This window comes from Physella acuta, unplaced genomic scaffold (assembly GCF_028476545.2).
Source record: "Physella acuta isolate Inbredline_101_S28 unplaced genomic scaffold, ASM2847654v3 ptg000132l, whole genome shotgun sequence".
Lineage (NCBI taxonomy): Eukaryota > Metazoa > Mollusca > Gastropoda > Physidae > Physella > Physella acuta.
This window is the reverse complement of record NW_026731651.1, coordinates 108,771-125,873: the sequence shown is the minus strand read 5'-3', so window position 1 is coordinate 125,873 and position 17,103 is coordinate 108,771. Positions and strand designations below refer to the sequence as shown.

Genomic DNA, 17,103 nt, shown 5'->3' with positions numbered 1-17,103 from the left:
CTGTCGGTACAAAACACTCACGGAATCATAGTCTTGAATCCCGAACTCGGGTCTAGCGAAAGAATCATACACAATATACTAACCAGATGGTGTCGTACTATACCGACATAGATTTAATGTGAAATCCTAGAGATTGCACTGCGGAAACTTACTTCTGTAAAACAATACTAAATTGTAATTGTTTTTAATTCAAAAATTAAATTGATTGAACTTAAAATTAATGAGTGGATACTAGACGACTTTAGTTAAGCAAGTGATATTTATTTATAGGTATAATACACACAAAGAAGCATACTCTCAGAGGCATACGAATTTAACACTCGTTGAGTTAATACACTAAATTATTTTTAACACACACACACGTTCACAAAATCGCGTACACACATGAATGTGTTTTTTTTTTTAATTTTGTGTATTTAATTGATCGCAATGATGAAAAATGATTAGCTAATGTGTTAGTTACTTCCCATTATATATATTTTAAAATAAATCAAAGGAGACAACCTACAACTATGCTCCAAAGTTCATTAAAATAAAATATTCAATTGTACACAAAGTAAACTAAAGCTTAACTTATATTGTTTTCTTTAAACCTTATGTTAAAATACTGTAAAAAAAAATTCTAATAAATATTGAATAGTTATTTCTTTTTTTAAAAATTGCAAGTTGATTCTTTTCTAGATATAAGCCCTTATAATATATAAAATGAGTAATTTATTAATTAAAAAAAAGCGCTCAGTTTATTCAATTGTTAATTCCAATGTCTAGCCTCAAATTACTTTAATTTTCGTCTATAAAGAGAATGTATTAATGTGGAGAGGACCGTGTGATCTAACGGAGGACACAAACCTACCAACCAAAAATAAAATTGAATAAGCTGAAAGTTAATGAATGGTTACTAGACATACGCTTACCAATGGATATCTGTCTATCGGAATAATACAAAGTATCATTCCCTCATAGCCTTAAGAAATTATCAAACGTTGAGTAAATACATCAAACTTTTTGACATCCACACACGCACGCGTGATCACACACACACACATACACACACACACACATCTTCACACCCACACGGACACGCGCACACGCACACACATGCACTCACGCACATACACACGCACACACACACACACACACATGCAAACAATTTTTGTATTTTTTAAACATTTATTTTTTGCCATTTAACATTAAATTGATTGCAATGTGGAAAATAAATGTAATACTGTATTAGTTACTTCCCATTTTATATTTTCAGACGAGACAATCTGTAACTATGTTCCAAAGTTCATTAAAATAAAATAATCCATTGTACACAACGGAAACAAAAGCTCAACATCTATTGCTTTGTTAAAACTTTATAAAAAATACTATAAAAATTCATAATCCATCTCAAAATAAATATTTCATTTTTTCTAAAATTACAATTTGACTCTTTTCTTGATATAGACCCATAAAAGATATTAACTGAGTAATTCATTAATAAAAGAAAGTGGTCAGTTTATTTATTGCTTTATTCCATTGTTGAATTTCGACTAACTTTTATTTTGGTAAGAAATATTCAAACATAAAATTACTAATAATACAATAGTCACCAAAAATGGCGATCGCACCTCTCATCAAAACTAAGATTGTAAAGAAGAGGATTAAACAGTTTATTAGGCACCAAATCTGACAGATACGACAAAGTCAAGGCAAACTGGCGTAAACCCAAGGGTATTGACAACAACAGAGTAAGGAGGAGGTTCAAGGGTCAATATGAAATGCCAAACATTGGTTATGGTACCTAGAAGAAATGCAAGCACCTCTGTCCTGATGGCTTCAACAAGTTTTTGGTTCATAATGTTAGAGAGCTGGAAGTATTGTTGATGCAAAACCGTACTTTCTCTGCTCAAATTGCACACATTGTCTCAAGTAAGAAGCGTAAAGATATCGTTGAGCGTGCCCAGCAACTAGACATTAAAGTGACCAATCCAAATGCCCGTCTTCTCTCTAAGGAGGATGAATACACTGTCAACTTGGTTAAATAAATAAACAAAAAATATATGAAAAAAAAATATTTCGTAAGTCAAAGACCCGTTTATGAAGCCCTTGAGCTTGTTTGTTACTGTTACTATTTGTGTACAGTAAAAAGTTCCATCGTGTGAGTTGCAAGTGAGGAAGGGGATGGGGGAGGGGGGGGGAACGTAATTGGTGGGGTTATGGTCTATATGAAGGCATATATGTACCCCCCCCCCAAATTGAGCCTCTCATCAAAATTGTCATTTAAACATGATTAAGAAAATAGCAAAACAAATAAACAAAAAAAGTGTGTATATGACTTTGTACATGTTTATTCATTGTTGTGTTAGATAGGTAGCACTTTTATATGGTAGCAACATGTCGGTAGCATCATATGGGTAGCCTCATGTTGGTGGCCTCATGTGGGTAGCCTTATGTGGGTGGCCTTAAGTGGGTGCCCTCTTGTGGGTGGCCTCATGTGGGTAGACTCATATGGGTGGCCTCATGTGGGTGGCCTCATGTGGGTGGCCTCATGTGGGTGGCCTCATGTGGGTGGCCTCATGTGGGTGGCCTCATGTGGGTGGCCTCATGTGGGTGGCCTCATGTGGGTGGCCTCATGTGGGTGGCCTCATGTGGGTGGCCTCATTTGGGTGGAATGTCTAAATTAAACAGAAGTCTCATTATAGGACGAACAAGAGGAGTATTCTGAAAAACAAAACAAATATAAACAATTGGTTAATATCCATTTTTTTTAAAAGTCTACAAACGAGAATGTATTAATGTAGAGAGGACGGTGTGATCTAACGGTAGGACACACACCTACCATCCTGTAAGTCATGAATTCAATCACGGGTCTAGACTGTCTCGCAACCGAATCGACCTTATTATCCTAACCAGGTGATCGAATACTATACCGAAAAAGATGAGTGTGTCAGTTACTTCCCTTTTTATTTTTTTCCAATGAATCAATGGAGACAACCTGTAACTATGTTCCAAAGTTCATTAAAATATTCCATAGTACCCAACGGAAAATATTAATTGACATATGTTGTTTTATTTACACTATTAGCATTTCCTTACAGAAGAGAAATGTTTTTATTTAATCGGCTACCTACTGTCTACAAAGAGCTAAGGTGTGTTAGTGTTTGGTTTTTTTTTTACATTTTAGTCACTGTAATTAATTAAAACTTTAAAAAAAAAAAAAAAAAAAAAAAAAAATACATATAATAAGGGGTCCGGAAAAAAATTGCGGGGCAGGATGGGGCGCCAAGTAATAGACATAGAATCCATTAGGCATAGAAATTAGGCATAGAAATTGAACAGTTAAAAGCTACTATGTAAAACAAGACAAAATTGATCAAACTTAAAATGAATAAGATGATACTAGTGCGAAGTTAACCAAAGAATATCTGTCTGTTGGTATAAAGCACACAAAATATTCAAACAAACGTAGTCAGGTATTGCTGCTATTAGTATCATTACAGAAGTTGTTTTAAATCCAAATTACCAACCTGCAGACATCTTACATACTCCCAGTAGCGTACGAATTTAACACACTTTTAGTAAATAGGTAAAACTTTTTTAAAAATGCACACACACACACACACACAATATTTTGTGTAATTTTTTTATCTTTTGTCGTTCGACATTAGATTGATTGAAATGTTGAAAATTAATGCAATACTGTATTAGTTACTTCCCATTTGATATTTTCATATAAAGCAGAGGAGACAACCTGTAACTATTTTCCAAATTAAGACATTCCATTGTACTCAAGGGAAGCTAAATCTCAACAGTTATTGTTTTGTTAAAGTTTTATAATAAAATACTATAAAAATTCTTAATCCATCTTAAATACATATTTTATTTTTTGTAGATTACTACTCGACTCCTCCTTTCTAGATATAAGCCCTTAAAATATATTAATGAGTAATTGATAAATAAGAAAATGCTCAGTTTTATGTATTTTGGATGCTGTCAAACTCTGTCGACTAACTTTTATTTTCGTCTACAATTTTTATAATCATATACATGTTCGTGACCAGGGCCCAACGGGATAGCAAACCAACGGCTGGAAGGTTTGGAATTAAAAGACCACCACCATCCAGCCCTCCAGAAACAGATGTTCGAAAGAAAACCCCAAATAATTCATGCTAACTCTGGCAACATTGAACATCGGGGGGGCTAGGGACAAAACACATTATATAAACAACATAATAAATAAACACAATATTGACATCCTACTTTTACAGGAAACTAAAATTGGAACTACAGAAGAAGCAAATAAACTAGATGCATAATTAATATCGACAGTCTCAAGCAAAACATCACTCGATCAGCCCCCAAGTAATTTAACATTAGAACAGTCTTCTGTTTCCCAGGTTTTTAAAAGTGCACAACCTGAATGGTAGAAAGAGATACACACCTCACCCTCCCCCCCCCCCCCCCCCCCCACACACACACACACTTCCCTCCACTCAAACGGATTGGCGGTTTTTTCAAGGTAGCGTGCCCTCTTTGCCAAGGGTCAATTTTATGTCATGGAAAGTTTTGGAATGATAGATCAGTAATGTGTATTACAGAGACACTTCTCCCACGGTGGTTTCTATTTCTGTCTACAATGTGAACTTTTGACTCCTCAGCTAAGGACAGAGCACAGTAAACTAAGCAGTCAAGAGAAACCTAGTTTGCACACCTTATTTTAGTCTAGTTCTTATGCCATTTTATTTTCTCCATTTTGTTATTATATATGCAATTGATGTTCATGTCTTTGATGCTGTGTAAAATCTATCAAATAAATTATTATTACTGATATAAAAAAAAAAAAAAAAAAAAAAAAAAATCATATACATGACATCATGTAAATATTCATTTTGTACATGTTCAAAACATTTCGTTTTCATTTGAAACTATGTAAAAAATGTGATGTTGATGTACTTGTTTTAATTGCAAATTAAAGTATTAAAAAAAAATAAAAAAAAATTTCGTCTACAAACAAAATACACTGACATCGAGTTAAAAGAAATATTTCAAGCAAATCTAAGACATAGACTGGGAACTCTCGCTTAACTGAAAAAAATGTACAGGAAAACAATAAATGAAATATTAATTTTAATTTAGACAGTCTCAAGCCAAATATCACTCGATCAACCCTAAAGTAAATTAACATTGGAACAGTCTTTTGTTTCCCATGTTTTAAAAGTGCACAATCTGAATGGTAGAAAGACATACCCCTCCCTACACACACCCTCCCCCCCCCCCCACTCAACCGGACTGGCGGATATATCAAGGCAGCGTGCCCTCATCGCCAGGGGTCAATTTTGTCTCATGGAAAGTTTTGGAATGATAGATCAGTATGAGTATTACATCATGTGGGTAGACTCATGTGGGTAGACTCATGTGGGTAGACTCATGTGGGTAGACTCATGTGGGTAGACTCATGTGGGTAGACTCATGTGGGTAGACTCATGTGGGTAGACTCATGTGGGTAGACTCATGTGGGTAGACTCTGTGGGTAGACTCATGTGGGTAGACTCATGTGGGTAGACTCATGTGGGTAGACTCATGTGGGTAGATTTGTGTGGGTAGACTCATGTGGGTAGACTCGTGTGGGTAGACTCGTGTGGGTAGACTCATGAGGGTAGATTTGTGTAGGTAGACTCATGTGGGTAGACTCATGTGGGTAGACTCATGTGGGTGGCATCATATGGGTGGCCTCATGTGGGTAGACTCGTGTGGGTAGCTTCATGTGGGTAGACTCATGTGGGTAGACTCATGTGGGTAGCCTCATGTGGGTGGACTCACGTGGGTGGCCTCATGTGGGTGGCATGTCTAAAATAAACAGATGTCTCATTATAGGACGACCATGAGGACAATTCTGAAAAACAAAACAAATATAAACAATTGATTGATATCCATTTTTTAAAAAAAAGTCTACATACGAGAGTGTTTTAATGTGGAGGGGACCGTGTGATCTAACGGTAGGACACAAACCTACCATCCTGTAAGTCATGAATTCAAATCTCGGGTCTAGACTGTCTCGCGACCTAATCAACCTTATTATCCTAACCGGGATACTATACCGAAAAAGATTAGTTTGTTAGTTACTTCCCATTTTATATTTTCCAATGAATCAATTGAGACAACCTGTAACTATGTTCCAAAGTTCATTAAAATATTCCAGAGTACCCAACGGAAACTATTAATTGACATAATTCGTTTTATTTACACTAATAGCATTTCCTTACAGAAGTCAAATGTTTTTATTTAACCAACTACCTACTGATAGTGTTTTATAGCAAATATTTTCAGTGGCAGCATTGGTACTATCGAATTCACAAATTATGAATTACTGAAAAAAGTAGAAAATTAACAACTAAATAGCGGCATATGATACGCCGCGGGTCGGCTCGCAATATATATTTATATATTATACATATAATATATATAATATACATAATAATTGTGGGGCAGGAGGGGGCGTCAAGTAATAGAAATAGAATCAATTAGGCATAGAAATTAGGTATAGAAATTGTACAGTTAAAACCTACTATTTAAAATAAGACAAAATTGATCAAACTTAAAATGAATAAGATGATACTAGTGCGAAGTTAACCAAAGAATATCTGTCTGTTGTTATAAAGCACACAAAATATTCAAACAAACGTAGTCAGGTATTGCCGCCAGTAGTATCATTACAGAAGTGGTTTCAAATCCAAATTACCAACCTGCAGACATTTTACATTTTGATTGAAATGTTGAAAATTATTGCAATACTGTATTAGTTACTTCCCATTTTATATTTTCATATAAATCAGAGGAGACAACCTGTAACTATTTTCCAAATTAAGACATTCCATTGTACTCAAGGGAAGCTAAATCTCAACAGTTATTGTTTTGTTAAAGTTTTATAATAAAATACTATAAAAATTCTTAATCCATCTTAAATACATATTTTATTTTTTGTAGATTACTACTCGACTCCTCCTTTCTAGATATAAGCCCTTAAAATATATTAATGAGTAATTGATAAATAAGAAAATGCTCAGCTCATAGGTGTTCTCAATTCCGTTTGACACTGTCGACTAACTATTATTTTCGTCTACAATTGTAAATCTGTGTCAGTCCTCACAAGCCGGTGATGAAAACTGTAATACTAAAGCGAACACACAACTGACGCTATAAATTACGTGTCTGAGGCCAAAAAAAAAAAAAAAAAAAAAAAAAAAAAAAAAAAAAAAAAAAAAATTTTTCGTCTACAAACTTCTAGCTTGATGAAATATTCCCGCAAAATTGTTGTCAGGAAAATTTCCTTATCGCTGGCGCGCCTTTTCTGATGCTTACGCTCTCATAAAGGTCGTCTGTACTATTCTATATACACTTACAATATCCATTTTTATTAAAGATACATTTATAGACCCGCCAGGTACTAAATAATCATGTTTGAAGCACGCCTAGTTCAGGGATCAATGTGGAAAAAGATCTTAGAAGCAATCAAAGACCTTTTAAATGAAGCGATTTTCGATTGCTCGAGTACTGGAATAACAGTGCAAGCCATGGACAGCTCCCATGTCAGTTTGGTTGCTCTCAGTATGAAATCAGACGGTTTTGAAACTTACAGATGTGATAGAAATCTATCGATGGGAATCCACTTACCAAGTATGTCCAAAATAATGAAATGTGCTGGCAATGATGACAGTATAACAATCAAAGCAGCAGATGAAGCCGATACAGTTTCCCTGGTTTTTGAGTCCCCAAATCAAGAAAAGGCGTCTGACTATGAAATGAAGCTAATTGACCTTGACACAGAACACTTAGGAATCCCTGACACGGAATACAGCTGTGTTGTGAAAATGCCAAGTGGTGAATTTCAACGCATTTGTCGCGATCTCAGCCAATTGGGCGACTCTGTAGTTATTGCTTGCACCAAAGAAGACGTTAAATTTTCTGCTAGTGGTGAACTTGGAACTGGAAACATTAAACTTTGCCAAAATGCTAGCACTGACAAGGAGGAAGAGGCTGTGATCGTTGACATGAACGAGGCTGTTTGTTTGACCTTTGCTCTGCGCTACCTCAACTTTTTTACTAAAGCCACTCCTCTGTCTGGGCAAGTATCTCTTTCAATGTCTCAGGATGTACCGCTTGTTGTTGAGTACAAAATATCTGAACTTGGATATCTTCGATTCTACCTAGCACCAAAAATTGAAGACCAAGAAGCTGAATAATGTCAAAAAGATAAATTTATGTTTTCATTTCAGTCATCTTTATCATAACTCATTCAAACATTCTGCTGTAGTTTTCACAAATTGTACTTCAATCTGTAAATAAAATCATACTAGAAATTAAAAAAAATAAAAATAAAAATAAATAAATCTTCTTCTATAAACGAGTCTACATTGATGTGGATAGGACGGTGTGTTATAGCGATCGAACACGCACCTACTAACCAGTACGTCCTTGATTGGAACTTCGGATATAGTCTCCCGATCTAGTCGACCTAATTATCCTAACCCGGTGAAGAATACTATACCGAAATAGACTAAATATTTAGTCCCGCTGCGGAACATACTTCTGTAAAATAAAAGTTACCACTATGCATAGGCGTATCCAGGTTTTCGTTGTAGGGGGAGCGAAATGAGCAAAAAAAGGCGCCGATTTCTTAACACGTTCTATATACGTGTATTATATATATATATATATATATATATATATATATATATATATATATATATATATATATATATATATATATATATATATATATATATATATATATATGTATACACTAGCTGTATGTCATTACTTCGCTATGATGTAAAACAAATTGTAAGTAGCACTTGAAGAAATAAGAAAAAACACACAATGTAGGCCGACAAAACAAAAAATGTTGCAATCTAAACAAAAAAAATATTTATATATACACATACTACAACCAAAAACAATAAACGCAACAGAATCTGTTTTGTAATTGTTGAAAAATTTTTTTTTACATAATGATTCCTGGGACATTAATTAAGACAAGCGAAATGGGGGAAATAATCACTCTCTTAATATAAATATGTATATATCTACATATTTATTTATAATGTCAAAACAAATCAATAAATACTTTAGAATGTGATAAAGTTGTTTAACAATATTCGTGTTTACAATTTTTTTTGTCTACAATCAGAATTAAATCTATCTTCATCATAAATGCTAAAGTATTACAGCATAATGAAAGTTTTTAAAATCAGAGTTGGTATAAAAACACGTTTTAAAATATAATAGAAAAACATTCGGAATCATAGCTTACATTTAACTAAAATATCGGTCTTTACTTCAGATCATACATCTTTTAATTGACTACTGCTCTTTGTGTTCTTTAAAGATAATTTTTTAACATAGTGATCAGGTATGGGTTAGATCACTGTATTTATCACACACCTTTTTACTGGTAATTGCAAAAACAATATTCACAGAGTTTTACCTGTTTCAAAAGCTATGATTCTGGCGGCATGGTAATTAGGTACATCGTTACGCGTTTTCCCAAATTTACTTAACAGATCAGTTCGGGGTGGGTGGGTGGGGGGGGTGTAACCAACTCAGAGTGAGCATAGCATCAGTTTTTAGATGACTTTTCTAAACATACATATTCAATTACACATATATACTGATTCAGAAATAGATCTGAATAAGTAGCAGTGGTATTATGACAATATTTTATTAACAGAGGGGTCCATGGGGGGGGGGGGGGTTGTAACTGTTTAATATAATTTGTAATCGTAATCACTATCGCACAAACTGTTATAATTCTACTACTTCATCGTGATGACGTTGTTGACCTTGTCAAAATTTCCCTACCACTACGCAGTTTGCCCATAAGTAAATTTAAATAGAGGTGCCACATCAGTTGTATTTGTGTCTGTATTGTAATTTTTTAAAATTAATTACACGATTAAAACTGTATATATAAAGTAATTATGTGTGAAGATTTATGTATAATATTTTCTAGATCAATTATTCTTAAGCAAATACATTATACAGTTGCCTTAAACTTAACACCCCTCTTGCCAAGTGGTAGAGGTTTTTTTTTAAAAATTGCAATGCATCGTAATGGTTATTTTTTGAATGACAAACTTGATACAGCTGTTAATACCTGTTGTAAACGTAGACGTTACTAGACTAGTACAATTCTGCTTTATTGCTGCATGAAAAGAAATCTTGTGATTTACATAGATGTGCCGACCAAAAATAATTTTTTAACAAAGTCATTGTTTAAAACTTTGAGTTTAAAAAGTTTTCAAAAAAGGCGCCACTTTGCAAAAAAATGGCCACATGGGGAGCGGCCGCTCCCCCTGCTCCCCGCCCCCCTTCGTACGCTACTGCCACTATGGTTTAATTTAAATCTAAATTGAATAAACTGAAAGTTAATTAATGTATACTAGACTTATACTAACCAAAGGATAACTGTCTATTTGTAAAATACACACACAGAAGCACCCACTCCTCTCCTTGCACCAATCCCATTTGAAATGTTGAAAACGTTTGTCGTCTACAGTTCACTTTTCTGTTCTATTTCATTTAACAGCCTTATACTAACTCTATAATTAGGAAGCATATTACGGGAGAAATAAGTAGCCCTATCTACAATTTATTTAAACATCACAAATAGCACACATATTGAAGAAATTTTAATATAATTTGAACCTTGATCCTGGCAGTAGCATCATAAGGTGTGTGTGGGTGGGGGAGGGCGGAGGTGAATGGAAAAGTGGGGACAACGGTGAGGGGAAATTGGCGGAATCCAAAGGCCTACAACATCCGAGTGGTGGCACCAAAAGGAAACACTAATTTGAATGCGAGTGTCCACTTTTTCCACAGCTAGTTAAACTGCTGATTAAAGTTATATACATTATTAGGCGCAGGGTGGCAGTATTTTGGACGGAGTATTAGCAAGTTGGCTTAAAGTAACTGTATGATACTTGTTGTGACCTGAGGTTTCTTACGGGTATTTCAAAACGAGGAAGAAGGGGGCAATGCCTCCTCTCCACGCCGAACGAAATAGACAAAAAATAATGACACATTAATATTAAAAAACAAATACCCCCTCCGCCCCTTATAAACACACGTACACACATACAAACTATAAAGTTGTTATTTTTTTATTTTTACATTTGATTGACTGCAATGTTGAAAAAAACAGTTCCATACTGTATTAGTTCCTTCCCATTTTATATTTCCTGATGCATCACGGGAGGCAACCTATTACAATGTTCCAAAGGTCAATAAAATAAAATATTCCATTTTAAACAAAGCAAGTTATAAGCTTGACATTTATTGTGTTGTTAAACCCAAATGTTAGAATAATATGTAACTCTGAATCCATTTTTTATAAAAATATGCTTTTGTTTTTTAAATTTCCATTTGACTTTTTTCTCGATCTAAGTATTTTAACGATATTAAAGATGTAGTTCATTAAAAAGAATATTTTCAGTTTAAATAATATTGGGTAATGAGTGATGTTGTCGTCTAACATTTATTTTCGTCTACAAACGAGTTTGTCAAGTACTTTCATTCACTTAAGATGGTTTACTTATACATAATACAAAACGTCTAATTACTATTTTTGTTTAAACCTGAAAATTCAGAGGTGTAATTGAACAGGGCCTCTATGCAGTGGCGTAGCGAGGTAGTGTGTCACCTGGTGCGGCACTTAATGGTGTCCCCCCCCCCCCCCCCCCCCCCCCCCCCCGAGGCGTAGCAACATTTCCCGGGGACAAACTTTCAAATTTTCGATTTTGCACCCCCCCCCCTCAAACTTTCGATTTGCACCCCACCTCAAGTTTTCGATTTGCACCCCCCCCCCCCCCCGCTCAAACTTTCGATTTGCACCCCCCCCCCCCCCTCAAGTTGTTCTCTATATATTTTGCTATTTTTTGCCTTGGTGTCACCCCCCTAAATGGTGTCACCCGGTGCGGTCCGCACTCCAGGCCACCCCCCCCTAGCTACGCCCCTGCCTCTATGATCTTGGTATTTTAGTTTTTTATTTTGTTTCTCTTCTTTTTTCTTTCCTTTTCGGTGGAGTGAGTTGATGGTGGGCTTATAAGTGGAGCTGAAATAAATTTTTGATTATTAAAGAAAAATAATATTATAAATAATATAACAAAAAAAAAGGATTGAGTGTACATGTCAGAAAGAAGTATTACTTTTGTAAATCAGTATCAGTCCTGACAAGCCGATGATGAAAATTGTAATACTAAAGCAAATTAATTGTCTGAGGCACACAAAAAAAAAAAAAAAAAAAAAAGCAAGAATGTATTAATTTGGAGAGGACCGTGTGATCTAACGGTAGGACACGCACTTACCAACCTTAAGTCATGAATTCAAATCTCGGGTCTAGATTGTCTCGCGACCTAATCGACCTTATGATCCTAACCAGGTGATAGAATACTATACCGAAATAGATTCAATATGTAGTTCCACTGCGGAACATACTTTGTAAAATAAAGTTGCCATTATGTTTTAATTTAAAATAAAATAAAATAATCTTAATAGTTAATGAATGGATTCTAGACCTATGCAAACAAAACGATATTAGTTTATCGGTATAAAACACACAGAGAAGCATATGCTCAGAGCTTTAAGAATCTAACACACGCTTAGTAAATACATCAAATATTTTTGAACACCCACTCTAACACACACACGCAAGCGCGATCACACACGCACACACATCCGTTTTTTTTTTCTTTTTTTTTTTTGACATTTCATTGAATGCGATGTTGAAAAAAAATCATTACTGTATTAATTATTTCCCATTAAAATTTTTCAATCAAACCAAAGGAGACAACCCATAACTATGTTCATAAGTTCATTAAAATCAAATTTTTCACTTTACCCAACGGAAACTAAAGCTCGACATTAAAAATGTATTTTTTCAATACTAAAACTTAAATATTTTAAAATGTGTATTTATTTTTAATTGATATTTTATTTGTTTTTTAAATTTCCATTTGACTCTGTTCTAAACACGAGCTTTTTAAATATATTATATGAGTAATTCATTCACAAGCAAATGTTATATTTAATCAACAATTTTACAATGCCCCCATGAAAACAAATATTATTTTCGTCTACAGTCTACAAGTATATTTGATACAAAGCAGGCTAAATGGCGGTATAGGGCTACACGATATAGGCCCTACATAAAAAAATCAATGCATTTAGGTTAAAACACCAAGACAGAATTAGGATAGAATCACACAACCACCCATTGGCTCAATACTATATAGGGCTTAAAATAAAGAATATCCTCAAATTTACTATCACAACACATAATTATGTAAGGGATGGTATTGGGAACGTCTACAGAGAAATATTTAAATATTTACGAAATAAGCTTAAGTATGACGGATTTAAATATACAGACAAAGCTGTCAATGAAATCTTTTAGTCGAGACTCAGATCCACACTCAGTCAATACACATACAATTTCGACGGACAGCATCTATATATACAATTCTCTATGTGGGGACCATGCGAGACACCACCTCGTAAGGGCTTAGCCGTTCCTACCCCGCTCTCTAGGCATATTGCTACCAGCCCCACCCCCACCAGTCTTGTGAGCTGTGGTTAACACTTAATGTTTACAATCGTAAAGCCGGTTTGAATTAGTGACGACAATTAGGGGCAGATAATTTAGTATTTAAACGATTTGAAACGAAGGAGAGGTAATAACAAGTTCTGCTTGGTATTCTCATTGTCGTCTGCAAACTGTCGTCGCGGTGAACCCTAGTCCTACCATATGCCTAACCCTAATTTCTAACTCAAAAACTAGTCGAGATTACTATACTACTAACAACACATATTTTAAGGAAGAGTCTATTTTCGGACATCGGTATCTAAGATCATCAAAAAATGGGGATTATATCAGAAAAATAAAAAAGTTTACAAAGGAGTTTCTAATAATGTGGAGTGAAGGGTAAATGCGTTTTAGCGATAGGATACGTACTTACTAACCTGTAAACGAATTTAGATCTCCGGTCTAGACCAGGAACCGACCCTATTATCCCAACCAGTTAATCTAATACTCTACAGAAATAGATCATGTACTCCTGGAGATTGACATGTGATACCTACATAAAACAAAGCTAAATTGCATTTAAAAAAAATAAACATTTAATTGTAGAAACTTAAAATACTAGACCAATGCTATCGAAAGGATATCTGTCTATCGGTATAAAACACGCACGGAATCATACTCTTAAATTAGGAACTCGGGTCTAGCGAAACAATCCTACACAATATACTAACCAGATGGTGTCGTATTATACCGAAATAGATTTAATTAATGTGAAATCCTAGAGATTGCACTGCGGCAACTTACTTCTGTAAAACTGTAAAACAAAACTAAATTGCAACTGTTTTAAATTTTAAAAATTTAATTAAATGAACTTTAAATTAATAAGTGGAGACTAAACGACTTTATTTAAGCAAAGGATATCTATTTAATGTTAAAAAATATTCTGTTTTAAATTTTGTTTAAATTTGTTTATTTTTCCCCAAATTCTTTTCGAGTTTAAGCGGTTGTGTATATCAGACCTGACTCTTCAATAGCCGTCAAATCTTTCACCATTACCGAACACGTCCTGTTCTGTGCGCTGTAATAAGTGCGCACATCAGATTTGTTAACATCAACGTGACGTTAAATGTGACACTAAACGTGACCATAACCGCTATATTGTTGTACCTCTCCATCAAAACAAAAGTTACTACTAACTTCTGGTCGGAAATCATACTCTCAGTGGCATACGGCTTTAACACTCATTGAGTAAATACATTAAATTATTTAAAAAAACACACCGCGCACATAAACGGGTACACACATTCAAACGGGTGTTTTTATTTTTTTTTCAATTTTTAATATTTAATTGATCGCAATGCTAAAAAATCAATAACTAATATGTTAGTTACTTCCCATTTTATATTTTAAAAGAAATCAAAGGAGACAACCTGTAACTATGCTCCAAAGTTCATTAAAAATTAAGTATTCCATTGTACACAAAAGAAACTAAAGCTTAACATTTATTGTTTTGTAAAAAAACTATATGTTTAAATATTGTAAAAAATGTGTATACATGATAAATAGTGATTTCTTTTTTTTTAAATTAAGAGTTGACTCTTTTCTAGATATAAGCCCTTATAATATATTAAATGAGTAATTCAGTAATAAAAAAGTGCTAAATTTAATTTATGATGTCATTACTTGTTAAGCTACGACTTACGTTTATTTTCGTCTCCAAACGAGAATGTATCAATGTTTAGAGGACCGTGTGATCTATCGGTAGGACACGCACCTACCAACCTAAAATAAAATTAAATAATCTTAAAGTTTATGAATGGATACTAGACATATGCTTACCAATTGATATCTGTCTATCGGAATAATACATACAAAGTATCATTACCTCATAGCCTTAAGAAGTTATCACACGTTGAGTAAATACATCAAACTTTTTGACATCCACATACGCATGCGTGATCACACACACAAACACACACACACACGCACACGCATGCACTCACGTACATACACACACACACACACACCTATGCAAACTACTTTGTGTATTTTTATTTCTTTTAATTTTTTTTTGGCATTTGACATTTGATTGATTGCAATGTTGAAAATAAAATTAATACCGTATTAGTTACTTCCCATTTTATATTTTCAGACGAGACAACATGTAACTATGTTCCAAAATTCATTAAAATATTCCATAGTACCCAACGGAAAATATTAATTGACATATGTTGTTTTATTTACACTAATAGCATTTCCTTACAGAAGTTAAATGTGTTTTTTTTAACCGGCTACCTACTAATAGTGTTTTATAGCAAATATTTTCAGTGGCAGCATTGGTACTGTCGAAAAGTAGAAAATAAAACAACTATATAGCTGCATATGATACGCCACGGGTCGGCTCGCAATATATATTTATATATTATACATATAATAAGGGGTCCGGAAAATAATTTTGGGGCAGGAGGGGGCGTCAAGTAATAGAAATAGAATCAATTAGGCATAGAAATTGTACAGTTAAAATCTACTATGTAAACAGTGTTTCTTCCAGACTTTTTTCTCCGGGGGGGGGGGGGGGGCACTTGAAATTTTCGGGGGGGGGGGGCGGTAGACTTTCTTCGGGGGGGGGGGGGGGGCGGACACTGTTAAAAGTATATATTTTTCTATATAAATTATATAAATTTCATTTCGTTCGGGGGGGGGGGGCGGTAAAATTTTCTCGGGGGGGCTAAGCCCCCCCCTCCCCCGAAGAGATGCTTGGAAGAAACTCTGTATGTAAAATAAGACAAAATTGATCAAACTTAAAATGAATAAGATGATACTAGTGCGAAGTTAACCAAAGAATATCTGTCTGTTGGTATAAAGCACATAAAATATTTAAACAAACGTAGTCAGGTATTGCTGCTATTAGTATCATTACAGAAGTGGTTTCAAATCCAAATTACCAACCTGCAGACATTTTGCATACTCCCAGTAGCGTACGAATTTAACACACTTTTAGTAAATAGGTAAAACTTTTTAAAAATGCACACACACACACAATATTTTGTGTAATTTTTTTATCTTTTGTCGTTTGACATTAGATTGATTGAAATGTTGAAAATTAATGCAATACTGTATTAGTTACTTCCCATTTTATATTTTCATATAAATCAGAGGAGACAACCTGTAACTATTTTCCAAATTAAGACATTCCATTGTACTCAAGGGAAGCTAAATCTCAACAGTTATTGTTTTGTTAAAGTTTTATAATAAAATACTATAAAAATTCTTAATCCATCTTAAATACATATTTTATTTTTTGTAGATTACTACTCGACTCCTCCTTTCTAGATATAAGCCCTTAAAATATATTAATGAGTAATTGATAAATAAGAAAATGCTCAGCTCATAGGTGTTCTCAATTCCGTTTGACACTGTCGACTAGATCTAACTATTATTTTCGTCTACAAACTTCTAGCTTGATGAAATATTCCCGCAAAATTGTTGTCAGGAAAATTTCCTTATCGCTGGCGCGCCTTTTCTGATGCTTACGCTCT

The 17,103-nt window shown here is 34.3% G+C and overlaps 1 protein-coding gene across 1 annotated transcript; it reads left to right on the top strand.

The window, feature by feature from the left end:
* Window positions 1-7,348: 7,348 nt before the first annotated feature.
* Window positions 7,349-8,335, top strand: LOC131935127 (proliferating cell nuclear antigen-like). Its single transcript, XM_059291466.1, has one exon. It carries the CDS (start codon window positions 7,440-7,442, stop codon window positions 8,223-8,225), a length of 786 nt encoding a protein of 261 aa, XP_059147449.1. The 5' UTR covers window positions 7,349-7,439; the 3' UTR covers window positions 8,226-8,335.
* The last annotated feature ends 8,768 nt before the right edge of the window (window positions 8,336-17,103 follow it).

What these genes read in the sequence shown, in the direction of transcription:
- LOC131935127 (XM_059291466.1), top strand. Translation starts at nt 7,440, where the DNA reads ATGTTTGAAGCACGCCTAGTTCAGGGATCAATGTGGAAAAAGATCTTA.